At 51.6% G+C, this 24,184-nt stretch overlaps 8 protein-coding genes across 8 annotated transcripts; 4 read left to right on the top strand and 4 right to left on the bottom strand.

The window, feature by feature from the left end:
• Positions 1 to 2,727: 2,727 nt before the first annotated feature.
• On the top strand, positions 2,728 to 7,387 carry LOC128277495 (uncharacterized). Its single transcript, XM_053015958.1, has 4 exons — positions 2,728 to 4,602; positions 5,241 to 6,290; positions 6,417 to 6,721; positions 6,787 to 7,387. Exons 1-4 carry the CDS (start codon positions 2,728 to 2,730, stop codon positions 7,385 to 7,387), a joined length of 3,831 nt encoding a protein of 1,276 aa, XP_052871918.1.
• A 436-nt stretch (positions 7,388 to 7,823) lies between these two features.
• Positions 7,824 to 8,462, top strand: LOC128267948 (uncharacterized). The gene is made up of 2 exons (XM_053004912.1): positions 7,824 to 8,025; positions 8,081 to 8,462. Exons 1-2 carry the CDS (start codon positions 7,849 to 7,851, stop codon positions 8,453 to 8,455), a joined length of 552 nt encoding a protein of 183 aa, XP_052860872.1. The 5' UTR covers positions 7,824 to 7,848; the 3' UTR covers positions 8,456 to 8,462.
• Positions 8,463 to 8,523: 61 nt separating this feature from the next.
• LOC128277804 (tRNA N6-adenosine threonylcarbamoyltransferase) lies at positions 8,524 to 9,629 on the bottom strand. Its single transcript, XM_053016331.1, has 2 exons — positions 9,515 to 9,629; positions 8,524 to 9,447 (listed from the first exon to the last, which is right to left on the bottom strand). The coding sequence occupies exons 1-2, from the start codon at positions 9,627 to 9,629 to the stop codon at positions 8,525 to 8,527; spliced, it is 1,038 nt and encodes a 345-aa protein (XP_052872291.1). The 3' UTR covers position 8,524.
• A 215-nt stretch (positions 9,630 to 9,844) lies between these two features.
• Positions 9,845 to 10,995, bottom strand: LOC128267365 (protein YIPF1). The gene is made up of 4 exons (XM_053004183.1): positions 10,845 to 10,995; positions 10,571 to 10,764; positions 10,214 to 10,501; positions 9,845 to 10,152 (listed from the first exon to the last, which is right to left on the bottom strand). Exons 1-4 carry the CDS (start codon positions 10,993 to 10,995, stop codon positions 9,883 to 9,885), a joined length of 903 nt encoding a protein of 300 aa, XP_052860143.1. The 3' UTR covers positions 9,845 to 9,882.
• Positions 10,996 to 11,174: 179 nt separating this feature from the next.
• LOC128267879 (uncharacterized) lies at positions 11,175 to 12,737 on the bottom strand. The gene is made up of 2 exons (XM_053004828.1): positions 12,550 to 12,737; positions 11,175 to 12,264 (listed from the first exon to the last, which is right to left on the bottom strand). The coding sequence occupies exons 1-2, from the start codon at positions 12,683 to 12,685 to the stop codon at positions 11,339 to 11,341; spliced, it is 1,062 nt and encodes a 353-aa protein (XP_052860788.1). The 5' UTR covers positions 12,686 to 12,737; the 3' UTR covers positions 11,175 to 11,338.
• Positions 12,738 to 13,366: 629 nt separating this feature from the next.
• LOC128276033 (AFG3-like protein 2) lies at positions 13,367 to 16,281 on the top strand. The gene is made up of 5 exons (XM_053014507.1): positions 13,367 to 13,561; positions 13,631 to 14,097; positions 14,167 to 14,260; positions 14,325 to 14,629; positions 14,694 to 16,281. The coding sequence occupies exons 1-5, from the start codon at positions 13,463 to 13,465 to the stop codon at positions 16,171 to 16,173; spliced, it is 2,445 nt and encodes an 814-aa protein (XP_052870467.1). The 5' UTR covers positions 13,367 to 13,462; the 3' UTR covers positions 16,174 to 16,281.
• Positions 16,282 to 20,030: 3,749 nt separating this feature from the next.
• On the top strand, positions 20,031 to 21,611 carry LOC128278167 (tubulin polymerization-promoting protein homolog). The gene is made up of 4 exons (XM_053016835.1): positions 20,031 to 20,056; positions 20,143 to 20,425; positions 20,495 to 20,680; positions 20,746 to 21,611. Exons 1-4 carry the CDS (start codon positions 20,031 to 20,033, stop codon positions 20,926 to 20,928), a joined length of 678 nt encoding a protein of 225 aa, XP_052872795.1. The 3' UTR covers positions 20,929 to 21,611.
• Positions 21,612 to 21,744: 133 nt separating this feature from the next.
• On the bottom strand, positions 21,745 to 23,647 carry LOC128267170 (transmembrane protein 209). Its single transcript, XM_053003959.1, has 5 exons — positions 23,637 to 23,647; positions 22,928 to 23,566; positions 22,251 to 22,860; positions 21,953 to 22,186; positions 21,745 to 21,873 (listed from the first exon to the last, which is right to left on the bottom strand). Exons 1-5 carry the CDS (start codon positions 23,645 to 23,647, stop codon positions 21,745 to 21,747), a joined length of 1,623 nt encoding a protein of 540 aa, XP_052859919.1.
• Between the last annotated feature and the right edge of the window lie 537 nt (positions 23,648 to 24,184).

Below are 24,184 nucleotides of genomic sequence, written 5' to 3' on the forward strand. Positions count from 1 at the left end.
CAGTGAGTGAACTCGGTGGCAGTGAAAGCGTACGCCAGGTGATACCAGGATCTTTCCGGCCCAGTACAACCCCGAGTTGGCAATATTAAGAGAGAAAAAAAGCCAGTGAACGTGTGGATATCGGAAGAGATCGTCTGCGACCTTCCTACAAGTGAGATCACGAACCGTAACCCAACTAGTGCTGGTAGTGATTGGCGGTGAAATTGCAGTGAATCCGCAGCAACCGAGCGTGCCGTTTCTGAAGAAAGCAAAACAAGAAAAGGTTGGTGACAAAGAGCCTATTTAAATCGTTTGGACGCGTCAGAGCGGATCGCTTCTGGAGCAAATGACTATCATCTGGCTGGTAAATCATAAGACGACACGGCTCAAAGTAACGGTACCAACGGCACGGAACGGATTAGCATTTGACATGGCCGATCGTCTTGTGAGAATGAGCATTCCGAGCGGCTGAAAGTGGACGATGAAAGGGAAAGGCTTAGCAGACCGGTGTCATAAAGGTCGGAATGGAAAGCTGCATAACTGTTCTCCGACTCCAGCGATGGTGGCATCGATGAGTTCTTTGAACTCTAAGGAATGTTTTCCTCAACGTCCAATTAGCGGCTAAGCTTCGGCTTGAGGCCCGCACAGGTTCATGGGATTAGTTTTCAAATAGGATGAAGGTAGAATGCTTTTCCTTATAAGACACAAACTATCATTTTAAAGAAGAGTTTTTATTACAAAAAGCTTCGGCATTGAGAAAGTCACCACTCAGACGCCATTGCATAACGCCATCGGGAAACGCATCTGGGTGCGCAATCTGTTTTTGGCGACGCAATTTAAACAGCGATAAACCTACCGTATCTCCGTGCACACTTCCGAAAGCTAACGAGAAAGCGCTCGTTTATGGCGCTTAATCGGTCCGGAAATGGATTGTGCGTGAGATCATTGTATGCAAATCCTGTCTCTGTGGTCGATTCTTTGTCTTTCGACGAAAGGCTACATTTCATCTTTCACGTAACTTCTTCCGAAAACGCAGCTTGGGAGAAAATAGTCGCCGTAAACGGCAAGACGGCCCGACGGCGGCGACACACGGTTCCGTAACGTCGTGTCGTTTTTGGGAAAGACTTGGAAACTGCACAATCCACCCACATGATCCGCCGGAGCGTAACGTACGCTCCACAGCTGGGCCGAAGGCGGTGGATACGCAAATATGTAATTTAATTTCACTTTCAATCCTCCGGGGCCAAAGACCAACTCCAACCAGATAAGCGATGGCGTTGGCGTATGGCGAGCGAGTAATGGTGGGCAAAGAAATAAAATACGCATATTACGAACCCGACCGCCACCGTCGTGAGTCGTGGCCGTCGAATTCGCGAAACAATCTGCGTGTGGCTGCGAGTTGATTATGCAACTCCGTACGCGGGAGACATACGACGACCGCATCGTGACACACACGGACGCGACCGCAACTCGTCTCGACCTCATTTCTGGAGGCACCCGACAACGACCCCGACACCGAATGGCCGCGAGGGAGCTCTCGGACGGTTCGTCACCTTCCTTACTATTGATGAAGCTGTCGGAGGAATTAATTAATCAATGGACATCCATTGTTTCTCCGACATTCACTCCGGAGTTGTAACTCCGATGAGCAGCAGGCCACAAGCCGGCGAAAGATCACCGGCATCATCGGGACGAACCCAACCCAACTCGGTCTGCTTTGCGGCGAAAGTAAAAGTTCCCAGAGAGGCGCACGCCATCGTACGCCGCACACGCTCTGACCTCGTAACGTTTTACTTTTCCAGCCACATTTTGGCCGCTTCTTCCTGTTTGTCTTTGGAACTGGTTTCGCTGTATGGCGTCATGTTTTCTTGCCGTGTCGCTCCCAGGTCTCGGCGGACGGGCACACTTTCTTTGCCAAAACAACGAGATCGAGCTTGCTTGCTCTCGGGAATGTTTTCGAGGCCACCGTCACGGGAAGGGATTCGAAAGCAACACACGCGGGAGGCCATTGTTTCGGGCTCTTCTTCACCCTGGGCAGGGTACCAGCGACGGGAAAAACAATGGAAAACAGATCACCGGATAACGTTTATGCATTTTATGCAAAGTTCCTCAATTTCACATCCGCACGCGAGTTTCTTGTGTGCACCGTCAGGGTCAAGTGGCCATCTTGCACCATGTCTACTTCCGCTGACCCGGTCCAGCATATTCAGCAAGCTCGGGCCTTTGTGTTTGGGGTCTCTGGGAAGAAACCATTTTCTATGGAGGCCTTTGTCGGGGAAATGTCCAGTCGCTTCCTTGGGGGGATTCATTGCTGCACTTACGGCAAACTCTCGATGGACAAGAAGAGTGATTCAAATCACTTAGCAGCAGCGCCCGCAGGGGGCCAGTTGACTCGGCCGGTTTCCTACTTCCGAGCGCTGGTCACTTTCGCCTTCGCGTTCCGACTCTCTGCGGTCACTTCGTGATCTTCGCCGCGGTCTGCGGGCAGGAAGAAGAATGAGTTATGAGATGTGCGGGGCGCGTATTACGGCATCGCGGTTGGCAGCCGCCACTGGTCGTTAGGTAATCGGCGCGGTTCGAAGTAACAAAGAGACGCCATTGGAGCGAGCCGATTCACGCGGTCAGCGTGGTTAATAATGTTTTCTTCCGCCATACGGACCGTGGCCAGCTATTGAATGACCTGTTTTATTATGCTTTCTTTCTTGCCACCGTACACAGTGCCACTTCCGAGCGCAGCGCACCGGAAAGATGCGACTGATCACTTCCGCAGCATTGCTGCTGCTAGTGTCCGTGGGGGCCGTTTTCGGAGCAGACGAATGGGGCTGGCTGCCCCTGGATGCCAGCTTGCTGGGTGAGGATAAGGTGCGTGAGAAGCGACAGGACATCGGCGTGTTGCCAGCGGACCGCCAGCAGAATGCGACCGAAGTCGGCGATGAGGACATTCTGAACTTCATCCTGGACAGCGGCCGACAGGGACGCAGTCTGGAAGGTTTCGATGAGGTGTACAGTGACCCATCGGTGCAGGATGCGCTCCAGAATGCGGACGATGCGCAGGCCCGTAACATCATCAAGGACAAGCTGTGTGCGCTCGGTCTGATGCAATGCGATGGCGAAGCGATCGAAGGCAAGCGGCCGTACTATCCGATCTACGCCCAGCAACAGCAACCACCCCGTCGGCCACCTCCGCCACGAGGACCTCCGCTACCACCGCAGCAGTATGCCCAGCGACCCCCAATTCCACCGCCGGTGCAAGGACCACCGCGACCGCAACACCAGGGACCGTATGGACCTCCGAAGCCGATGCCTCTTCCGCAGCATAAGATCGGCTACGCCACCGGACCTCAACAGCGCCCACCGTTCATCGGTGGACCTCAGGCTTCTTTCGCTGGTCCCAGCTACGCCTCGGCCTATCCCTCGAAGCCACTGGGTCCCGTGTACGAGTCGGACGTTCCTCCGTTCGAGTTCGAACCGATCGGTGCCGGTGAGAAGATCTACGAAGGCGGTATCCTCACTAAACCGGGTTTCGTCCTGAACGATGGACCGCTCGTGAAGCCGGTCGAGCAGCACATCCACCACCACTACCACCACCTCGAGGGGTCTTCCGACTCGAAGACGGTCGTCGTCAACAACCCCGTCCCGTCCGTGCTGAGTGGATCGGCCGTCGTCGGTGGCGGTAGCTCCGGTAGCTACGGCCAGACCGGTGGACTCTACTCAGCCGGCGGTGTCTACGGTACGGCCGGTGTCGGCGGAACCGGCGGATTTTCGCCCCTGGCCGGTGCCGAGTTCGACTACAAGGAGCTGAAGGGTGTCAACAACAACGGTGGCTTCGGTCAGTCCGCTACTTACGCCGCCCAAAGCAAACCGGTCTTCGAGGGTACCGCTTCAGGGTTCGGACAGGGAAGCAAACAAACGCTGTTCAACCAAGGTCCGGCGCAGTTCGGCGCATCGGGCAGTGGCAGCAATTCGCTGTACAGTGGAGAGATATCGGGCGCCTATCAGAGTACTGGGGCTGGTAGCTACCACTCCAGCAACCCGACGCTCTACAAGAAGGAACTGAACGTGAAAGGACCGGCACCGGCGAACGGTTTGGGAACCTTCGGTGGAAACGGTGCCAACTACAACAAATACAGCCAGTACAGTAATGGTCAATTTGGCTCGAATGGAGGGCAACTCAGCTCCAACGGTGGACAGTTCGGCTCCAACGGTGGACAGTTCGGCTCGAGCGGGGGACAGTTCGGTTCCAGTGGGGGACAATTTGGCGGCGATCAGTTCGGCGGTCAGTACAGCCAGTTCGGTAACGGTGGCCTCAACAACGGTATCGAAGATTGTGTGTGCGTTCCGTACGATCAGTGTCCGGCGCAGGACGTGATCGGCCGGAAGGACGATCTGATCTTGCCACTGGATCCGCGCAACCTGAAGACGGACATCGAAGCGGCTGCCGATGAGGTGGTGATCACCGATGGCAATGGCACGATGACAGTGGTGCGTGTCCCGAAGAACGCCACGGCATCGCCGTCACCGACCGATAAAAGCACCGTGACCGTAGCCAAAAAGATCAGCAAACGAGAGGCAGCTGCCGATCCCGAGGGCAAATCGAACGAAGCGAAGGCCAACATTGAACCGGTAAGTAGGCGGCGCGTGATACTGCTAACCGGCCTAATCTCTATCAAACCAAATTACTGCGCTAACCCTGTTCCGTTCGGCTTGCGAAAACATCAAATTAATCCCCAATTTTCGTTCGGTCCTAACTCCTTAACTCCTGAGAAGACGCCAAGTAGCCTCCCAGCGATGGAAGTGGCTGGACAGATTTTTCTTGTGCACCTCGGTAGGCTCTGGACGACGACCAAGATGGTTGTCAATAGCTGACACTTCACCCAGAAAACGGTTTCTCTGGGGTTCACCACATCGGACGGACGGACCACAGACCGAAGGCGGACACACCGGAAGGAGTTACCACCACGCAACTAAAACTGTTGACAGACGCCCAAGCTTTCCACCACCCCATAAGTTTGTTTCGAGCAACAAGTGGAGCACGTGACGGATGACACACTAAACTCGCCCGGCTGGGAACACGCACCATGGAAACACACACACACAGCAGAATGCCATCATAGACGGCCGGACGGCTCGGGTTCTAATGGGGAACGCTTACCTATTAACCGGTCGACGGAACAGCCTATGCTTGAGCGTGTTATGTGTGGTTTGCGTGCGTATGTGTGCCCAAGAGTATAGTCGATGTCGTTTGCTTACTGTGTTTCTAGCGCCTGGGCGTCGGTGGAGGTGGCGGTGACAAGAAAGTGGTCCCTACCTTCGGTGTGTCCTTCGGTCTGCCGTATCCTTCCGGTTACCCTCTGAACCCGTACGGTCCTTACCCGGCACCGAACCCTTACTTTGGTTCGATCGGTGCGAACGGGCTGAATCTGGGATTGGTGAACCTTAACCCACTGCTGTCACTGCAAGTGACGAAGGACGAGTACGGGGACAAGGTGCTGAAGCCACTGGTGAACCTGCACGTCACGCCGACGGAGAACGTGATCCACAAGATCGGGGGTCTGCTGGCGGCCAAGAAGCAAAACATCTACCACGTGTTCAATCAGCACGAACACTACCATCAGGGTTATCCTAGGCCACCGCCAGTGTACTATCCACCTCCACACCATGGCCATCCCCCGCCTCACGGTGGTCCCATTTTTTCTAGACCACCCCCGTTTGGGCCCGGTGGTCCGGAACTTATCTACACGAAGCCTCCCGGACCGATCTACACTGGGCCCGGGTCACATGGTTTTAACCGGCCACCCTTCCCCATTGGACCGGGCTTTGGCGGTCCGCTTGGCGGTCCCGGGGGTGCGCCACCGGGGTACGGTGGGCCAAGACCACCATATTTCCGCGACGCTTCGTCGGTGGCCGACGGTGGCGCGGTAGAATACGATTCCGTTGAGGTGGGACGTAGCACGAACGTTACGTTCGACCAATCCAACGCGTACCGGCCGGCCGGTAACTTCCAGTACCAATCCGTCTATCCCCAGACCGAACCGAGCGCAATCAATCAGAACAGGGCTCAGTACGGTCGGCAGTACCAGAACTATGACCAGCAGGGCTATAATAACGTACGCCTTCCCCCCACTCAAACCATTCCGACACAGGCCCCGGGGCATTCCGAAGGTAGCGACACTGTCAGCTTCCCGAACAGCCGCCGGCGTAGGCGTTCGACGGACGTTGAAGTGCCGAAGGACTTGGAGAGTAAGCTAACGGCCGTGCCGGAAGAGTCGATCGAGTCCACCGTACAAGAAAAATCTTTCTCCACCGAAAAGGTATGTAAGCGAAGACTAATCCGACCTTACTAACCACCACGGCCACGGAACTAGCAAAAGCAGGCGAAGTAGGGCGGTTCCTTTAAACGAGGGTAAACTAACGATGTTGTATTCTGCCTTACACAGAGACAGGCCTTCTACGGTCCACGTCCCGGTCAGCAACAGTGCAGCGGTCGCCAAGTGTGCTGCCGTCGTCCAGCGTATCGTCCCAATGCACCGAGCCAAAACCTGGGCAAGTGTGGCGTTCGCAACGCTCAGGGCATTAACGGTCGCATCAAGAACCCGGTCTACATCGATGGAGACAGCGAATTCGGAGAGTATCCGTGGCAGGTGGCCATCCTGAAGAAGGATCCGAAGGAGTCGGTGTACGTTTGTGGAGGAACCCTGATCGACAATCTGTACATCATCACCGCTGCGCATTGTGTGAAAACGTAAGTCGAATTGGCCTTACAGGTGAACCGGAACCAAAATCTAATGGTCCTCTTCGTCACCACAGCTACAATGGATTCGATCTACGCGTGCGTCTCGGCGAGTGGGATGTCAATCATGACGTAGAGTTCTACCCCTACATCGAGCGAGATATCATTTCGGTCCAGGTTCATCCGGAATACTATGCCGGCACGCTGGACAACGATCTGGCCATTCTGAAGATGGATCGTCCAGTTGATCTGACGAGCGCCCCGCACATTGCTCCCGCCTGCCTGCCCGATAAGCAGACGGACTTCTCTGGCCAACGCTGCTGGACCACCGGGTGGGGCAAGGATGCATTCGGGGACTATGGAAAGTACCAGAACATCCTGAAGGAGGTCGATGTACCGATCGTGAACCACTACCAGTGCCAGAATCAATTGCGTCAGACGCGGCTCGGTTTCTCGTACAACCTCAACCCAGGCTTCCTGTGCGCTGGTGGCGAGGAAGGAAAGGATGCCTGCAAGGGCGACGGTGGCGGTCCACTCGTCTGCGAACGGAACGGGGTTTGGCAAGTAGTTGGCGTCGTGTCGTGGGGCATCGGTTGCGGCCAGGTGAACGTGCCCGGTGTGTACGTCAAGGTTGCCCACTATCTGGACTGGATCCAGCAGGTTCGAGGACGGTTCTAATAGCATCTTCTACGGAGTACTACTATTTATTGATCGACCCTATAACCAGTGGCGCCGTCGCCCAGTGATAGCGTAGGAACTGTTTACTATGTATTTGATAATATTTTCAACTTCTTCAGCTGGTCAGGCAACTGGAGTTAAAGTGTATGCTATGTGCAGGCATTCGAGAGTTAGAGAACGGGTTTGGCGAAACGAACATTAGCGTGTAACAATAAGAACCTAAGCAGTACTCTTCGATGAATAAATTATTCTATTTATTCGGTTTTGTAACTCGCCGTGTTTTATTCTGTTTCTGTGTTTTAAATTTAAAAACGGTTGTTTTCAGTACCACATTCGTCTATGCGATCGCGGCGACATCTGACGGTGAGTTTGCACACCTATTTGACATGTTTACTTTTGGCCGGCATGCGACGAGTTTACATAATAATCACAAAAACCTTCCCTCGGTTTACGAAATTAACATGTCCACGATAAAGTACATTGGCCGCACGAATGATTTCCGCGGCAAGACGCTATGGGAAATTGTTGGAAACCTGAAAAACTTTGGCGTTGGCCGCGTTGTCGTACGCAGCATGTTTGAGCGCTATCCGGAACCAAGTTTTATGAGAATCGTCAAAGTGGAAGCCCTTCCGGATGAGGTACGCAAGCTCTCAGCCATCAATATATGTCAACTTTAACTTCCTCTTGTTTTAGAAACCGGAGCGTAAAGTGCGTGTAACCGTTGAGAAGACGTTCCGCGGACGCACCTATCCCAAACTGGTGGAGGTGGAAAGCACGTCGTATAAAGCCGATTATCGGTTGCTTGCGAAACACGAAGAGAAATCGTACTGCAAGCTGGTGGAGCGCCAGGAAAAGATTTTCCCGCGAGAAATTGAGCTGCCCCCGCTACTGAGGGAGTTTGTGACACGCGAAACGGGCAAACCGGCCCCCATGATACCGATCCGATTGAAAGATGGTCGAGAAAACCGATATAGAGTGGCGAAGGAAGGTGAACAACCCACCGTTCCGGTAACGATGAACCTCGGTAAACCAGCGAGTCCGAGTTTATATGCCAACTGTGAACTGTGAAAGGCAATATAAATTGTAGTTGTTAATCGAAATAAGGAACTTTGTTTATTTCATTCCCATTTGCAACCATCAATCATCTCGCCACGTTACTTCCACCTCGTCTGTTCGGAAGCGTTGCGTTATGGTTGCATCGTTCCAAGCCATTCGCGTTCCGCTGCGGAACATTTCCCAACCGGCATGTGCAATCATCACGCCATTATCAATGCAGAACCGCTCATCGGTGGCGAATAGTTTGGCGCCCCTCTCCTCACACATGATGCCCATCATCTCCTGCAGCCGCACGTTACACCCGACGCCACCGACTATCAACACCTCCTGCGAACCCGTATGGGCCATGGCACGTTCCGTAGTTTCTACCAGCATCGCGAACAGGGTCTCTTGCAGCGAGAAACACAAATCCTCATCCGTCCACTGTTCGCCTTCTTCCGCTTTCGCACGCTTGTTTTGCTTTCGCTTGGGACGGGCCTTCTGCTCGATGAACGATAGAATTCCCGAGAAGCTCATGTCCATACCCTTCACCGAGTACGGGAGCGCCACGTACTTTTGCCCTTTCTTCGCCATCTGCTCGATGTTATAGCCAGGGCTCGGATCGTTCGAAAGGTGGATGATGCGTGCGAAACGATCCAAACAATTGCCGATCGCTATGTCGATCGTTTCACCGAAAATCCGGTACCGTTTGCAGGCGTACGAAATGATTTGCGTGTTGCCACCGCTCACGTACAGCACCGTCGGATTCGCGGCTTTGGTAATCAAGCGACCCATCTCGATGTGCCCAATACAGTGGTTCACCCCCAGGATGGGCTTGTTCCAGATTTGTGCGATCGTTCGGGCTACGATGGCCACAGCCAGCAATGGTGGAGCCATGCCGGGCCCTTTGGTGTAACACACCACATCGATGTCCTGTGGTGACAGTCCGGACACGTCCAGAGTGCGTTTTAAAATGTCCAACACACACGACCGGTGATGCTGGGCGGTCTCCTTGGGAAGAAACCCTGAGGCACAGGATCGACAGAAATTAGAAGATCATTCGTGACCTTTGCAGCGCTTGCTTTGCCTTACCTTCACCCGGCGGTGTTATATACGTCTCGCGCTCGTTTGCCAACACTTCGCCATCCTTTACGATGCCAACGCCAATTTTATTGGCGCTTCCCTCAAACCCGATCGCAACCACCATGATGTTTGATCAACTATTGTTTATTTGTGCGGTTTTACGCGAAAACGTAAACAAATATGTCATCGTGCCGGGCTGACATCTTGCCATTACACTGGTGGAAATGGCTTTAAAACTAATGGGTCAATAAAATGCTTCAGCATTCAAAATCTCGACCATCATTTAAGGAGAAGTTATCAGTAATATACTCATTAAAAACTGCAATAGGGTTTGCAATGGATTAGATACGTGTGTATTACGGATAACGTATGCAGATTTACATTTTCTTACTTTGCATGGTAGTATTGACCACTACACTGGCGACACTGGAGGCCTTCGTCAAGGTTTCAACTGGTGCTTCGGTTTCCGGTGCGTGGAAAAAGTACAGCATAAAACCGGCTGCGAGGACAAAGTGTGCCAACTCGATGGCCAGCACTATAAACAGCGAATACCTGGACTTCTTAATGGCCGGTATCAGCACCGTGAGCAGGGCGAAACTCGAAAGGAAAGCTCCGGTGATGACCAGCAACCATTGTATTAGTGAAACCTGCGGGAAATCCGTAGTGTTATTTGCGTGAGCTGCACTGCTCAATAGACGATTGTCATACTTGTACGGTCCACAGGACGGAAACAGGAATGTAGATGGCCAGCGAGTATCCGTACACGCAAATGAGCGACAGTAGACTTGGCGATCGGGGTGCATCTTCTTCGATGTCCAGATCGACGGGCTTTGCGCTCCACCTCAAAATTGCCCACAGAGCAGTGGGTACGAGCACCGTATACAAAATGATGGCCGTGGCGGAATACGAGACTAGGTGGTAGCTGTAACGCCAATGATGGTTTCCTGTGCTTTGCAAGTAGCTTGCCATGTTGCCCGAAATGGCGATCGTGAAAATCTTGCATGTAAAAAGGGATATGTAAGCTACGGAATTGAGACACGAGACACGAGTTTTCTTGCTACTCACCAGCGTAAGCACAATCCAAACAGGGCCATACAGATCCGGGTTCGAGGCAATGTTTAGCTTCAAGTAGTTCGCCGGAGCGCGCTTCGGAACCATTGCGGTGGCGATACGATCCACAACGGTCATTGTATCAACGTCGAAAAATTGCTGATAGTACTTGAAGCTTAGAATTGATGCAGGCTTCGATGAGCTGTCTCCTGGTCCACGGCAAGCGCCGGAGATAGAACCATTGTTGAAGGACGTGCGATTCGAACTGTTTTTCGTCTACCCAACTTACCTTGAGTGGCTGGATCATCGTGCGTTTCGACGGCCGAGCTAGCCGTTGTGCGTTGTGGTGAGTTGATATTAATTTGTGCGCTACTTCCGCTAGTTTCTTCTATTAGCGGAAACTCCTTGAAGGACAGCAAGTCGTCAGCAGTTGCTTCCATCGTTGTGTTATGAGAAAAAACGTCAAAACAATGCGCGTGCCTGGGCCACGTAACGGACCATAACGCTCGTTCGACATAGTAACGTCCACACGAACGCTCGTAAGTTTCCGGACACCTACGTGTTCAACCCGAACGACCAACTTACGCAAAGGTGTTTTATTGACAGAAAAAATGGGTTCCCTATCGAATCACTATAATACAGCATTTTGCACCCTTTCACAAAAAATACATCTCGATATGGCATGATGAACCGGCTTAATGGCAACGATCGCTAACGGGTTCACTATGAGATACGCCGCCGTGTTGAGCTGAGCTTCCGAATTTAGTAGCACTTCACCGGACCCTAGACTGTATCCATCGTTAACGGAATCATAAGACAGCTGCTGAGCATTTTACTATTCCCTAACGCCGGTAGGTTGTCCACCGGTTTGTACCTAATGTAGAGCTTTAGCATTCGTATCTTCCAGTTGTTGTTTTCCATGGGGTCCCGTCGCAATCCGATGAGGGTTTCAAACTCTCCCAGACACACGTACCGATTGTCTGGTCCGGGCTGGTTGTTGTACACCACGCCACAGGACAGTGCTACTACGCCCGACTCAACGATACGCCCTTGGCACCCGTCAAACATGATGTTCGGAACAAGCTGAAAGCTGTACTGGAACTTAAGACTTAGGATCAAGTTGATGATGTCTTGCGGGCCGCACACCTGCTCGGTGCCCTGCTGCGTTTCGCTAATCTCCAGCGATACCGTGCAGTTGGCATCCAACCAGAAGGCACTTTCATCCAACGAATTGCGGTTCCACTTGAGAAAGAACCATACCGTGTAGTCGAGAGCTAGCAAATTGACCGGATACTGCTCGAGACCGGGCGGATCCGATCCCGATTCGCCGGGCCCGTTAGTGTTTTCGTTGAAGAAAACTCCATTCGTAGAAGCGGCCAGGGCATTGTAATCGTCGATATGACTCTGCAGGGTCGTAGCCGTGCTGGAAGAGCTCGAATCAGCCGACGGTGAATGAAAACCGTACGATTGTGACGACGGACCCGGGAGATCCGACGACGACGGCATGTTCGAGGTATCCCCCCCACTGGAACCATACTTCCGTCTCCAGAGCAGCAAGCAATGCTCGATCAGCGTCGCTTTTGTACTGTCCTGCGGTAAATTGATGTTGTAGGTTTGAAGGTACTTGTAAAGGTACTCCGGTTTCACGATGTTCTTGGCCAGCAGCGATCCGGCATCGCGGCAATGTTCCATCATCACGTTTAACGACTCTACGAAAAAAAGTACTGGGAATTAGATAAACGGTGCATGCAAGGTTTGTGTGTTATCGAAAAACGGGGGATTTTCGGCCAAATCCTTCCAATTGCTTCGTAAAATCCGGCCCTCGTAAATCATGCATGGCCCCGAATGGTTGTATCTTTTTGATTACTATTCATTAAACAATTGAAAGATAAGCGAGATATGCGAGATATGCTAGCCGACCGCCGCCGGGCGGTTGCATTTGGCTGCCATCCCCCCCAGGTTCTTCTTCGTCCTGCCCGCCTTACTTCACTTACTTTCCAACGTAATCTCTTTGATTGAGTTTTTCGAGATGATGTTCCCAATGGCGAGCGTAACTTTTCGCACTTCAGGGTCAACTTGCGTGAAGAAATCTGCGATTCCGTTGCGCTCATGATCGGCTGATATCACCATGCTGCTGATCGCTCGCCCGAGGGATTGGCTTCCGGTTCAGGTGTTCCGCCGAGTTTTTTTTCTGCACTGCGTGAGGTCAAGACGCAGGTGTCTGTTACGCGCTGATTGACTAATAAGAACTTTAAGACACTTCTTTAACTGCTTTCAGGCTTATTTTTTCAGTCACAAGCAGACGTAATTTGTTGAGTCTTTATTGTTGTTTTGATATTGGTAGAAAGTGTCACTCTGGCTAAGGCACCATTTTCGTTCCGCTCCCCATCGCACTGCGCGGCTTGAATAATTTCATTCGCTCGTCTACCATGCGTATTCTCTTTTGAGACTGATTCGTAACATATGACCGAATGATAACAAAGCGGCGGCCGTGTTGCCGGTACATTCATTTCAACCGCCACACTAATTTACGAGATTGATAAAACGCAAGTCGTGAGACATTAATGGCGAGAGATAATAACGGGTAGAAAATGTTCAAGATCGTAGCACCCAATTTGAAACCTTTTTACGCGCTGGATTTTTTCACACGCTGTCCGTGTACGCCAAAGCAGCCCTGCCGCCGCCAGTGCCGGCTGTCAAACGGCGTGTTATGACACACATGTCACGCAATTTGTGTGTGAGAATTTTCATCATCATCACACGCACGAAACAAGTGAACAGGATTTCATCAAAACTCGAAGTTCACAGGAAGATTGTGTAATAAAGCATATTATGCTACAGTGCAGGACACCGGGCGCAAAGTTGTGAATAGTTGCATGTGCAGAGCAGACAATCCAATCCCGCACCATGGCTTATCGTTTGCTGACGACGGCCAAGAAACTCGAATCCGTTCTGGTCGGCTTGAACCGGCAACATCGGACGGTGAACGGGACGGACTGTGAGCAGGTAAGCAGAGCGGCAACCAGTGCCCGCTAAAACTTGCCTACTCTTGTTCTAACGGCTCAGTCTTTACAGATTATTCGTAGTTTAAGTTACCTGCAAACACGAAGCAACCGCACGTGGAACGAATTCATTCACCGGATTCAGCTGTTCTGCGAGAAACCACCCAAGGGGTTCGAAAAGTATTACAAACCACCGGGATCGGGCGGAGGAAAGCGGGCCACAAAGTCTGAATCCGCTGCGGCGGCGGCCAAGGATGACAAGCCACTCACCGAGAAACCGCCCCCCGGAACACCCCAAGCGCCCGGAGAGTCGACACAGAAGAACGACTGGAACCTGGGAATGTTTTCGCCGCAACCAGCCCGTGGTAAGGGTGGTTCCGGTGGTTCCGGTGGCTCGGGCCGACCGATCGATGGTGGTGAGGATGGCGATAAGGAGAAGATGTTGATCTTTGGGGCGTTAGCTGGAGTGGCACTAATATCGGCGATCGCTTACTTCGAAATGGGCTACAAGGAAGTGACATGGAAAGAATTCATCAACAAGTGCGTGATCGTTTGAATGTCCTTGTGACCACCGCAACTAATAATGTATCCTTTTTAACCATTTTCAAGCTACCTCGCTCGTGGCATCGTTGATAAGTTGGAAGTCGTGAACAAAAAATGGGTTCGCGTTAAGCTAACTCCGGGAAATGCGTCGGATTCCTCGGTAAGACTGGCGGATCATTGGACCAGCTGGACAGGCACTTTTACAATGTTTTCCCATTCCCAAGGGCGTACTATGGTTCAACATCGGTAGCGTGGACTCGTTCGAGCGCAATTTGGAAAACGCTCAAACGGATATGAATATCGAGCCGGTAAACTTCGTTCCTGTGGTCTATCGGAGTGAGCTCGAGGCTTCCAGTTTGACCGGGCTACTGCCGACGCTGTTAATCATCGGCTTTCTCGTGTACATGATGCGCCGATCGTCCGAAATGATGGGTGGCCGTGGAGGGCGCCGAGGCGGCGGATTGTTCGGCGGAGTGATGCAATCTACGGCCAAGTTGATTAACGCCAATGAAATTAATGTTGGTTTCAGGTAAATTCTTGTGTGCCCCCCATTTTGCCCAATCATGGGTCAATAATTTCTGCTCTCATTTCAGAGATGTTGCTGGTTGTGAAGAGGCCAAGATTGAAATTATGGAGTTTGTGAACTTTCTGAAAAATCCCCAGCAGTACATCGATTTGGGTGCAAAGATTCCCAAAGGCGCAATGCTGACCGGCCCTCCGGGAACGGGTAAAACGCTGCTGGCCAAGGCGACGGCTGGTGAAGCGAACGTTCCGTTCATCACCGTGTCCGGATCGGAGTTTTTGGAAATGTTCGTCGGTGTTGGCCCGTCTCGTGTGCGCGACATGTTTGCCATGGCTCGGAAAAGCGCTCCCTGCATTCTGTTTATCGACGAAATCGATGCGGTCGGCCGGAAGCGTGGAGGCAAAAGCTTCGGCGGACATTCGGAGCAGGAGAACACGCTCAACCAGTTGCTGGTCGAGATGGATGGCTTCAACACGACCACCAACGTCGTCGTGCTGGCCGCCACGAACCGAGTGGACATCCTAGACAAAGCGTTGCTCCGGCCGGGACGCTTCGATCGACAGATCTTTGTGCCCGCACCGGACATTAAGGGACGGGCCAGCATTTTCAAGGTGCATTTGGGGCCGCTCCGGACCGACCTCGACAAGATGGATTTGGCTCGAAAAATGGCCGCACTGACACCGGGTTTCACCGGAGCCGACATTGCGAACGTGTGCAACGAGGCCGCACTCATTGCGGCTCGCGACCTGCACGATTCGATCGTCTTGAAGCACTTCGAGCAAGCGATTGAACGCGTGATCGCGGGCATGGAGAAAAAGACGAACGTACTGTCGCCGGAAGAGAAGCGCACCGTTGCGTACCACGAGGCCGGCCACGCCGTATGCGGTTGGTTCCTGGAGCACTCCGATCCACTGCTGAAGGTTTCGATCATCCCGCGCGGCAAGGGCTTGGGTTACGCGCAGTACCTCCCGAAAGACCAGTATCTGCTCTCGACGGAGCAGCTGTACGATCGAATGTGCATGACCCTGGGCGGACGCGTTTCGGAGGAGATTTTCTTCGACCGCATCACAACCGGCGCCCAGGATGACCTGAAAAAGATCACGGACAGTGCGTACGCACAGATCACGCGCTTCGGTATGAACAAGAAGGTGGGCAACGTAAGCTTCGACACCTCCCAGCCGGGCGATCCGATGTTCAGCAAACCGTACTCGGAGCAGACGGCACAAATCATCGACGAGGAGGTCCGCTCGCTGATCGGCCGAGCGTACGTGCGAACGAAAGAGCTGCTCACGAAGCATCGTCCGGACGTGGAGAAGGTGGCCGAGCGGTTACTGAAAAACGAGATTCTCAGTCGCGACGATATGATCGAGCTGCTCGGTAAGCGCCCATTCCCTGAGAAATCGACGTACGAAGAGTTTGTGGAGGGAACGGGCTCGTTCGAGGAGGACACTACGCTGCCCGAGGGTCTGTCCAGTTGGAACAAGGAGAAGGAAGCTAAACCCGAACCGGTGGAAAGCGGGAAGCAAGGAGACAGCAAAGCTAAGGCGTAAACCCGTACGTAAACGATCAAGGGCGAACAAAAACGCTGGTTCCGCGCTGCACGGTGTTGTGTGAAGTGAAAATGCACTTAGTTTATGATGCAAAGTTAATATCTGATAAAGAGAAAAATAAAGTTTACCAACCGCGAACGCTGGTGGAATCGTAGTGTAATGAGTTCCATCAAATTAGTTAAAAAACTGGATTTTCAGTAAAATGTAATGTTGTTATTTAACTCTGAAAGCAAACCGGGCGGATTGGGTGAGAAAGTTAGTCTCGCCAATCGCTTCTCACGCTCACTAGCTCTGCAGTCACCTTCTCACATCATCTCACCAAATCAAAGCATCCAAGGCGGCGCAGTCTTCAGTTTTCATTCGAAGTGAGCAGTTCAGTGAGCAAAAATAAATCGTTTCCCGCCTACTCTGGACGCACTCCCGAATTCCCGAGTTCGCGCGTATTAGTGTTCCAACCAGCCCAGAGGGTTTTTAAATATTTAAAATTTAAATTGATAAAGTACGGGAGTGCTTTGAAGGAATTTCACCATCCTTTGTGCCGTGCTGCGCGTACCGATTGAAGGTAATGGCAAAAAGTGCGAACGTCCGTTTTCGGTTGCTGGAAATAGAAATGTGTGCAACAGGAAATCAAATCCAGAAAGAATAGAAACCCAGAGGCCACAGGCCCCGGATAGTGAAATTTTGTTGGCAGTGATCCAAAAAGGCGAACGCCACCGATTTCCAGAAATGGAAAATAGAAAAATACGAGATTCATCTCCCACCAGTAGATTCGATGGCGAGATTCTGCTCCCATTATGATGACGATGATGATGATGAACGAGTGATGCTATTGGTGAATCCGCGTACCGAGACCGGACCGCCGGATCAATACTGGTTCATGCGCATTGTCGCACTTCCGCCATTCGAGGTGACCGCCGTCGTGTGAGGCGCAAAACTCCGTCCTTCTTCGCATCCAGCGGAATGCTTGGTCAGAATTTTGTACCGCGTCAAAAAACCCATGCCCGACTGTATCCGCGGCCACACCGCGGGCTTTGTGGCGATTTCGTGCACGACAGCAAGCGGAAGTGGCACACCAGTGACCCGTTCCACGTTCCCCGCCCCCTTCAAATGGCTCTCTAATCTAGCGCCGGCCCGGGGTGTAACGGAAAAGATTAGGGCCACACACCAGACGGACACGACGGCGTCCTTTCGTTTGCATTTGTTTCTTTTTATGGTCCAAAGGGGGGAAATAGTAACCGCTAGTGGCTAATGGCGCAATGAAATGGAATATAGTCCGAGGCAAATGTCACCCCATTCCTACGCCCAGCCTTTTTCTCCTTTCTTTTGCGTATCCGTTTTGCCCGGACAATCCTTTGTTTACGTTCAGCCTGCTCAAGGCTGCCAGGATCCTTCATGCGCACCAGCGCGCCAAGGAGGTGTGTCTCAGCACGCCACACGGATTTACTAAATCGAAAGTGCGCGCCAAGAAGTAACGGCAAACAACTCTTCCTCTCGATTCTGCGGACACACACACAGAGGAAATGGCCTTTTTATGCCCAGGACCAGGACGTGCATTTGGCAAGGATTTGCTCCTTCAGATGACTCACTGCTCTGGAGGAGGCCATGAGTCAGAAGCTATTTTTAGTCCCAACCACAGGATAATACTTCGCTTCCTTCGCGATGAAAAATGGCACAGGCGCGGCCTGCTGCGTGACTTTGGTTCGTTTTTTAAATGTGTCGAGTGGTCCCAACGGCGAACCCCTTGAGGGACCGAACCCGGATCTGATGATAATGCAAACTCGCATTTAAGCTGTTTAAGCCCCCGTTTAAATTGATCATAAAGGTAAAGTCTAGTACGGATGCACCCTGGTTCCTTTATTGTGATTAATAAAAAGTCTTTGTTACTTTCGGTGCCCGCGATTGGTTCATATTGCAAGACTGGCGTGACGCGGAATGGGAATTTAATCAAGAGCTGTTATCGTTCGATACCTTAAAAAACGGTTCAAAATTGCACCTAGGAACGCGCGGCCACGCTTTGACTCACTTGACCTACAGCAATTGTTATCTTTGCCGCCGCCATCATAAAACAGAAGACAGCAAACTTATCTTATTAACCCCTCGTTGAACCTGGCCGGCCGGCCCGCAGCGGCACAACAGTGTGCCAATAACAGAGGTTTTTGTTTCACTATTTTCTAGCAAAAAAAAGTGTCCGATGGCCAGATCCGATATTTGTGTAAATGACATCATAACGCGGTGTGGTGCACGCAGAAAATTTGAAATTTCTCAAACCTTCGCACGCACGTGTCACACGCAAGCATTAGGATGAATGCAGTAGCATTTTTTATTCAACAAATTTCCATCCCCGACGGACACGTAGTTAAGCGGCCAAGTTCATTCTCATATAGGAGGGTCCCCTCGCGCGCGCTGAAGTAATGTCTAAATTTATTCTGTTTGTTTTGGTGGCTGCCTAAAACGTGCTCCGCACTCCGTGGCCTCCCTCGGACCGCCCCAGGAATTGGAGAATGGAATACACACCGCCCCATCAGCTGGTCCACGGAGACGGAGGGTGTTTCATGTAGCACCCAGGGCCGGACGAATGATGTAATGAAGCAGTAAACATCGCCGTCATCGTCGCCGAGCGCATCCATCATGGACCACGACCAGGCGTTGCCGGGTTTGCTGCTGTGTACATATTTAATTTTTCGCATCTTCAGCACCGGCGCATATCGCCGGCGAGATGTTGGGCCGCGCTTGAGCGCTCCCAGGATTGTGTGTGGGGGTTTTTATTCACATATTTTAACATACAAGGGCCATTAGCGGGCAGATTACCCTGAGAAACCCGTTAACGTTTGAAGCTACATCTAACGCTAAAAGCCATGGCCAGCCAAGATGCATCAAAGTTAAGATTAGGCCTGAAAATACATAATGTCACGTTCGCGTTGTTTGGAACCGCGACGCGGCGGCCATCAGTAAAATCACAATGCATCAGCACCGGTAGACCCCGGGGAGGGAGGGCCCCGACCGGCCGACCGTCAATGAGCTGGAAAGATATTGTGCCCGTGATGGCAATTGCGCCACTTCGATAAGCGCGTCGCAGGGGCCCTCCGCCACCGAAACGCGATACCGCTGCTGACCCCCGTATCGTTTGTGCTAAACTGTACTTCCAACAGACCCGATTAGTCGCTCGACATGAGCTTCGCCGCCGGCGTTGCGAAATGTCCAGAGTAGCGGAGTGCTCGAGAGTGGATGTTGAACAAACCTAAACATCGCCATCGCAGTGTACTATCTGAATGCACCGCCGCCAGCGGACCGCTAATTGATCGCCAGCAATAGGTATCGGTTTCCACAATTTTCAGCTACTATCATGCTGTGTGGCCTCCTCCCCGCTGGGCGCACTAGACGGTGCCGTGCGTGTCCATGTTTACCCATTGCTTCATAAATATGATTTTGGCCAGCATCGGCAACTTGCGATCCGATTAAGGTGCTGAACGACATGTTTCGCACCACGGAGGCGACCTACATCACGGCGTGATATGGTTGATTGCCACACTTCCGGTTGAGTTAATACCGATTAAAGATACGTGTTGGCAGTTGATTGGAAACCAAATTCAATATTAGGAACTCATAAGCCCGTCGAAAAGCGTGCTTTAAAGCGTGTTTTAAAAAAGAGACGACGTAGGCAAACGCAACACAGAGTGTTGTTTATTTAAACCCATCTCAGTGTCGTCTGAGTTCTCCCGGAGGTGCTAATGATCACAACAGCGAGCAGAAAAATATCAGCCAGTTGGCGCCAATCCGCGATGCAAAGCGGACTTACCACCCAGACGCGGCGGTCCCAAATTTAAGAATCGTATAGGGCAAGGCAAGGGCGCGATAAGATGTACACACACGTTGCGGTCCATCGGTTGGTTTTGCACGCGCTTGGCCAGCATAAAACGGAATGCCTACTCGGCGCAATTAACTCGAAAATTTGCCTATTTTTTCTTGCAGATCACACATTATGGCGGACGAAAGCCAACCGACGAACGGAACCGATGTGGTGGACAATGTAAGTGTCGAGGTAGCGGAACTGGCCCTAGAACAGAAGGAGGAACCGGCCACACCGAAAACACCGGAACCGAGTAGTGCCGCTGCCAATGGCACACCGCCCAAGCCCGTGTCCTGTGCCGCGTTCAAGGAGCAGTTTAAAGCATTCTCAAAGTTCGGAGACACCAAGTCCGACGGCAAGCATTTGACGCTTTCGCAGAGTGATAAATGGATGAAACAAGCCAAGGCAAGTGTCCGGCACCCGTGCGGGACGAACGGGTGTTAATTTCTCTCTCGCTCGCTCTCTCTGCCGCAGGTTATCGACAAAAAGATAACGACCACCGATACCGGCATCCACTTCAAGAAGCTGAAATCGATGAAGCTAACCATCGATGACTACAACAAATTTCTGGACGATCTGGCAAAGACCAAAAAGGTGGAACTGGAGGAAATCAAGAGCAAAATGGCAAACTGTGGTGCTCCGGGGGTCCACAATGCAACGGTACGGTATAATCTCTTATCGCACTTTGGTAGCTCCGGTGACACGACTCTGACTTTCTATTCTAGCCGGGAAAGGCGGCCGACACTGTGGCCCGCCTTACGGACGTTTCCAAGTACACCGGTTCGCACAAGCAACGGTTTGACGAGACCGGGAAAGGGAAGGGTATCGCCGGCCGAAAGGACATGGTCGACAAATCCGGCTACGTGTCTGGTTATGGGCACAAGAACACCTACGATAAAACTCATTAAAGGTAGTGGAACCCGAGAGACCCATATATTAGCAGCATAAGAGTTTTCCCGGTGCGCAGCAAAGCGGGCAAAGCCTGAATCGCGTAGCATAAACCGTTTCTATCAGTTCACGTACACACCACATCATCATCCAGTGAGCCATGGATTGTTGCTTGAAATGGCGCCTTTATCGTAATTGAAGTGCAAATCCTACGGAGAAGAAAAATCAAAATCTACAAAGCCCCCGGCGCACAGATTTCGCAATCCGTTACCGTTAAATGTCGTTAATGTTTTTTGTTTACATGCTTAATTGATTTAAACCGTTCTTTCGCTGTTTTGCTTGTGTGCAGAGTAAGGTTTATCTAGTCCTTAACGTATTCTTTATTAGCATAAACGCCGCTGTGGGCAGTAGAAAGGTTGAAGCGGCTACGTTTCATTGTCCGTTGAATTGTGGCCTGAACACAGCGTGTTTCTGAGTGGGCCACATTTCTTGTTTTCATTTCCTGACCCCCAGAATATGATTCTCGAAAACCTCCATCTAAAATTTAGTTTTCCTTTCCGTTAGAACATCGTAAGTAGCAGTGTGAGCGATAATTTAAGAAGTACTCTACAAAACGTAACTACCAAGCGGCGATTTTAGACCGTAATTGTGTCATGTAACTTCCAAAAACTATATTGAACATTTAAATAAAGACATAAACGAAATGTGACCGTATTCGTTAAATTGTTAGCGCTTCTTCGCATGACTATCGCACGGAAGGTAACATATTATTTTACAAATAGCTACTACACGGCTTTACAATAAGTTTATTAGTGACCAGGAACTCACTCGCCCGGTCAGTCTTCGATACAGCAGAGTATATTGATTCCACTCCGTCCCAGATTGATACCTTCCAGCGAGCTTTCGTGGTGTGTTTTCATGTAGATTAAAAACTGAATGATGACGTAGAACAAATTATTTCGGTCCTAAAACGGGGCGGCGCAACGTGGAAATCAGTAAAAGAAAAAGTGACCAACACAGCAAATAACGGACATAGGAACTCACGTAAGCGCAGCTATGGATTTTATCATCCGAAACAAAGTTCAGCTTCGGTTTCATCGGATTGGTACAGAGGATGGCACATTTTGCCTTGTTTTTCCCGCTCACCTCGGCCAACGTTTCTTTGGAGGATTTCTTGTCGCCCACCACCACGTACCGGTTGTAGAAGGGGCGGCCACCGGGCTGCGGTAGTGGACGCAATTGGCTGTCTAGGTAGGTGCAAAAAAGGTGGAAGATGATCTGAGGAAGAAACGAGACCATTCCCATCATTCCGCAGTTCCGACAAGTTCCATCATCGACTTACTGCGGAATCGGTTGGCAGGTGTTCGTCCCAGGAAAGACCCTTGTAGCTGGCACCCGAGTTCCAGCGATAGTCCGCTATGCAGCTACCCTTCGACAGGTCTTTGATACGCTGCACCAGGTACTCCTGGTTGGTGCTCATTTCCAGGAACGGAATCAACAGCGGCAACCGCGGTATGTACAGCGAAACGAGCTGCTGATTCTCGGCCGTCTTCTTCAGCCGCTCCAACCCGATGGCTCCGATCTGAATGTCGGCAAAGCCTCGGCTCTTGAACGCCTGGTCCGCAAGGTTAACCTCCTCTTCGATGCGCTGTAGAATCGTGAGCGATATCCACATTCGCAGATTGCCTACGTAGTTAGACAGCTGTGTGGTCGACACTTTCTTCAACCCTTCCGGGCTGCCGTCCATGAAGGCGTTGTACGCGCCCGTTTCATGCTCCTTGGCAAGCTGTTTGCTCGGTGTGACCGACGACGACAGTTGGTACACGGAGTTTTTCAGCAAAGTGGCCATGTCGTACATCTGCGAGCGGCCGTAAAAAGAATTCATCAACGCATCGGATATGTTCATGTGTTCCTTGTACGAATGACTCATTTTGTCCAGTGAGCCTTCCCTACTAAAAAATGTTGGAACAAAATTAATAAACGATCACCGGATCGTACGGCACGGCTCGGGGAACATACTTCAAAAAACTGTCCAACTGTTGCTCATCGACGATGGTGTCACTCGGAATGGCCAGCTTTCGCATAGTGGTTGAAAACATGCCCGGCGATCCGGCGCTAACATTTTGTGTTTGGCCGTCGTATGAACTGTTCCGATCCTGTGGTGACAACTGTTGCCGCGGTGGTGTATTGGCACGACGGTTGTTCGGCCAACCCGGTGGTGGCGGGGTCACCGCATGGTCCGCCGATTTGTTCAGTGAGTACAACAGTGACGTGGAAACGGTCACGGGCGAAGCTTCCGCACTGGTGGGTTTTTTCGTTTGCCGTGGCGTCGTGATGAAGGAATTGTCGTCCGTGGCTACCTGCAGCATTTGACGCTGCTGCTCGGTGCCTTTTATTGGTTCCGTTCCGAAGAGGTAGAAGAAGTACTGCGCGTAGTAATAGGTCATACTGCAGGCGAGTATAGCGGCCGCCGCATACTCAACGTAGTACCAGGGCGAAAACGAGTACGGACACTTGTTGGAAATGTCGAACAGAAGCACCGAGAGCAACAGTACGTTCATCGTTCCCCAGCACAGCCATTCCTTGGACCGTTTTTTGCTCAAATTTAGCGTTAGCGTCCGCGAGACGATGGGACTTCGTTGTCCCGGAGATCCGGGCCTAGCCGGGAGAGAAGAACACACATTTCGTTAACCGATTCCGGTGCAGCCAACCGCATCGGGTCACTAACCTGCTGAGCATCTTTAAATCGGGCACGAGATCGAAAACGCTAATTTAAGGGCAAAACAGAATGCCGGTCCGAAAGCCAAACGCCGACGCTGCTCCGGCTGTCAAAGGAAAAGCGGGAAAGTAAGAAGATCGAGCCCTGCGTTGCTACATGAAAGGTGGGCAGCTCAGATTACTTTCCAGTGTGCCGATTAAAAATCATCCGTTCTTTCGAATTTGGTGTTTATAATTTTAAGTAATCGAAACACAATTCGATTGTGCGTTTCGTGGATCAATTAATACTAGCAATTGGTATTGGTAGCTTGTACACACCTTACCCCGAAGGTGCCACAGTTGATCCGCCACTGACGTTTGCCTTTGCGGAGAAGAAAACGGGAGCGAGAAAAAGAGTTCGGCACACCGTCACCGTGTGTGTGTGTAGAGGAGGCAGAAAACGGCGAATGTGCGCTTACCTGCTGCTCTGCTAGGCTTTCGCGTTCCGTGTAAATTGTGTCGTTTCAATATCCGTGCGGTTGGTGACTCCGCATTTGCTCCGCCCCGCTCTACGGGATC

The sequence above is a fragment of the Anopheles cruzii genome, chromosome 2 (genome assembly GCF_943734635.1).
Source record: "Anopheles cruzii chromosome 2, idAnoCruzAS_RS32_06, whole genome shotgun sequence".
Taxonomy (NCBI): domain Eukaryota; kingdom Metazoa; phylum Arthropoda; class Insecta; order Diptera; family Culicidae; genus Anopheles; species Anopheles cruzii.

Bases quoted from the DNA above. Each gene is read 5' to 3' on its own strand.
- LOC128277495 (XM_053015958.1), top strand. From the start codon at position 2,728: ATGCGACTGATCACTTCCGCAGCATTGCTGCTGCTAGTGTCCGTGGGG. The intron at 4,603-5,240 runs GTAAGTAGGCGG...CTGTGTTTCTAG, and splicing joins CGAAGGCCAACATTGAACCG to CGCCTGGGCGTCGGTGGAGG. The intron at 6,291-6,416 runs GTATGTAAGCGA...TGCCTTACACAG, and splicing joins AATCTTTCTCCACCGAAAAG to AGACAGGCCTTCTACGGTCC.
- LOC128267365 (XM_053004183.1), bottom strand. From the start codon at position 10,995: ATGGAAGCAACTGCTGACGACTTGCTGTCCTTCAAGGAGTTTCCGCTA. The intron at 10,765-10,844 runs GTAAGTTGGGTA...GCCGTGGACCAG, and splicing joins CGATGATCCAGCCACTCAAG to GAGACAGCTCATCGAAGCCT. The intron at 10,153-10,213 runs GTATGACAATCG...GATTTCCCGCAG, and splicing joins CCGTCCTGTGGACCGTACAA to GTTTCACTAATACAATGGTT.
- LOC128267948 (XM_053004912.1), top strand. From the start codon at position 7,849: ATGTCCACGATAAAGTACATTGGCCGCACGAATGATTTCCGCGGCAAG. The intron at 8,026-8,080 runs GTACGCAAGCTC...CTCTTGTTTTAG, and splicing joins TGGAAGCCCTTCCGGATGAG to AAACCGGAGCGTAAAGTGCG.
- LOC128267170 (XM_053003959.1), bottom strand. The intron at 22,187-22,250 runs GTAAGTCGATGA...TTTCTTCCTCAG, and splicing joins ACCTGCCAACCGATTCCGCA to ATCATCTTCCACCTTTTTTG. The intron at 21,874-21,952 runs GTGAGTTCCTAT...GCCCCGTTTTAG, and splicing joins AAATCCATAGCTGCGCTTAC to GACCGAAATAATTTGTTCTA.
- LOC128278167 (XM_053016835.1), top strand. From the start codon at position 20,031: ATGTACACACACGTTGCGGTCCATCG. The intron at 20,426-20,494 runs GCAAGTGTCCGG...TCTCTGCCGCAG, and splicing joins AATGGATGAAACAAGCCAAG to GTTATCGACAAAAAGATAAC. The intron at 20,681-20,745 runs GTACGGTATAAT...TTTCTATTCTAG, and splicing joins CGGGGGTCCACAATGCAACG to CCGGGAAAGGCGGCCGACAC.
- LOC128277804 (XM_053016331.1), bottom strand. From the start codon at position 9,629: ATGGTGGTTGCGATCGGGTTTGAGGGAAGCGCCAATAAAATTGGCGTT. The intron at 9,448-9,514 runs GTAAGGCAAAGC...CCTGTGCCTCAG, and splicing joins TATAACACCGCCGGGTGAAG to GGTTTCTTCCCAAGGAGACC.
- LOC128267879 (XM_053004828.1), bottom strand. From the start codon at position 12,685: ATGGTGATATCAGCCGATCATGAGCGCAACGGAATCGCAGATTTCTTC. The intron at 12,265-12,549 runs GTAAGTGAAGTA...TTTTTTTCGTAG, and splicing joins CAAAGAGATTACGTTGGAAA to AGTCGTTAAACGTGATGATG.
- LOC128276033 (XM_053014507.1), top strand. From the start codon at position 13,463: ATGGCTTATCGTTTGCTGACGACGGCCAAGAAACTCGAATCCGTTCTG. The intron at 13,562-13,630 runs GTAAGCAGAGCG...CAGTCTTTACAG, and splicing joins ACGGGACGGACTGTGAGCAG to ATTATTCGTAGTTTAAGTTA. The intron at 14,098-14,166 runs GTGCGTGATCGT...ACCATTTTCAAG, and splicing joins TGGAAAGAATTCATCAACAA to CTACCTCGCTCGTGGCATCG.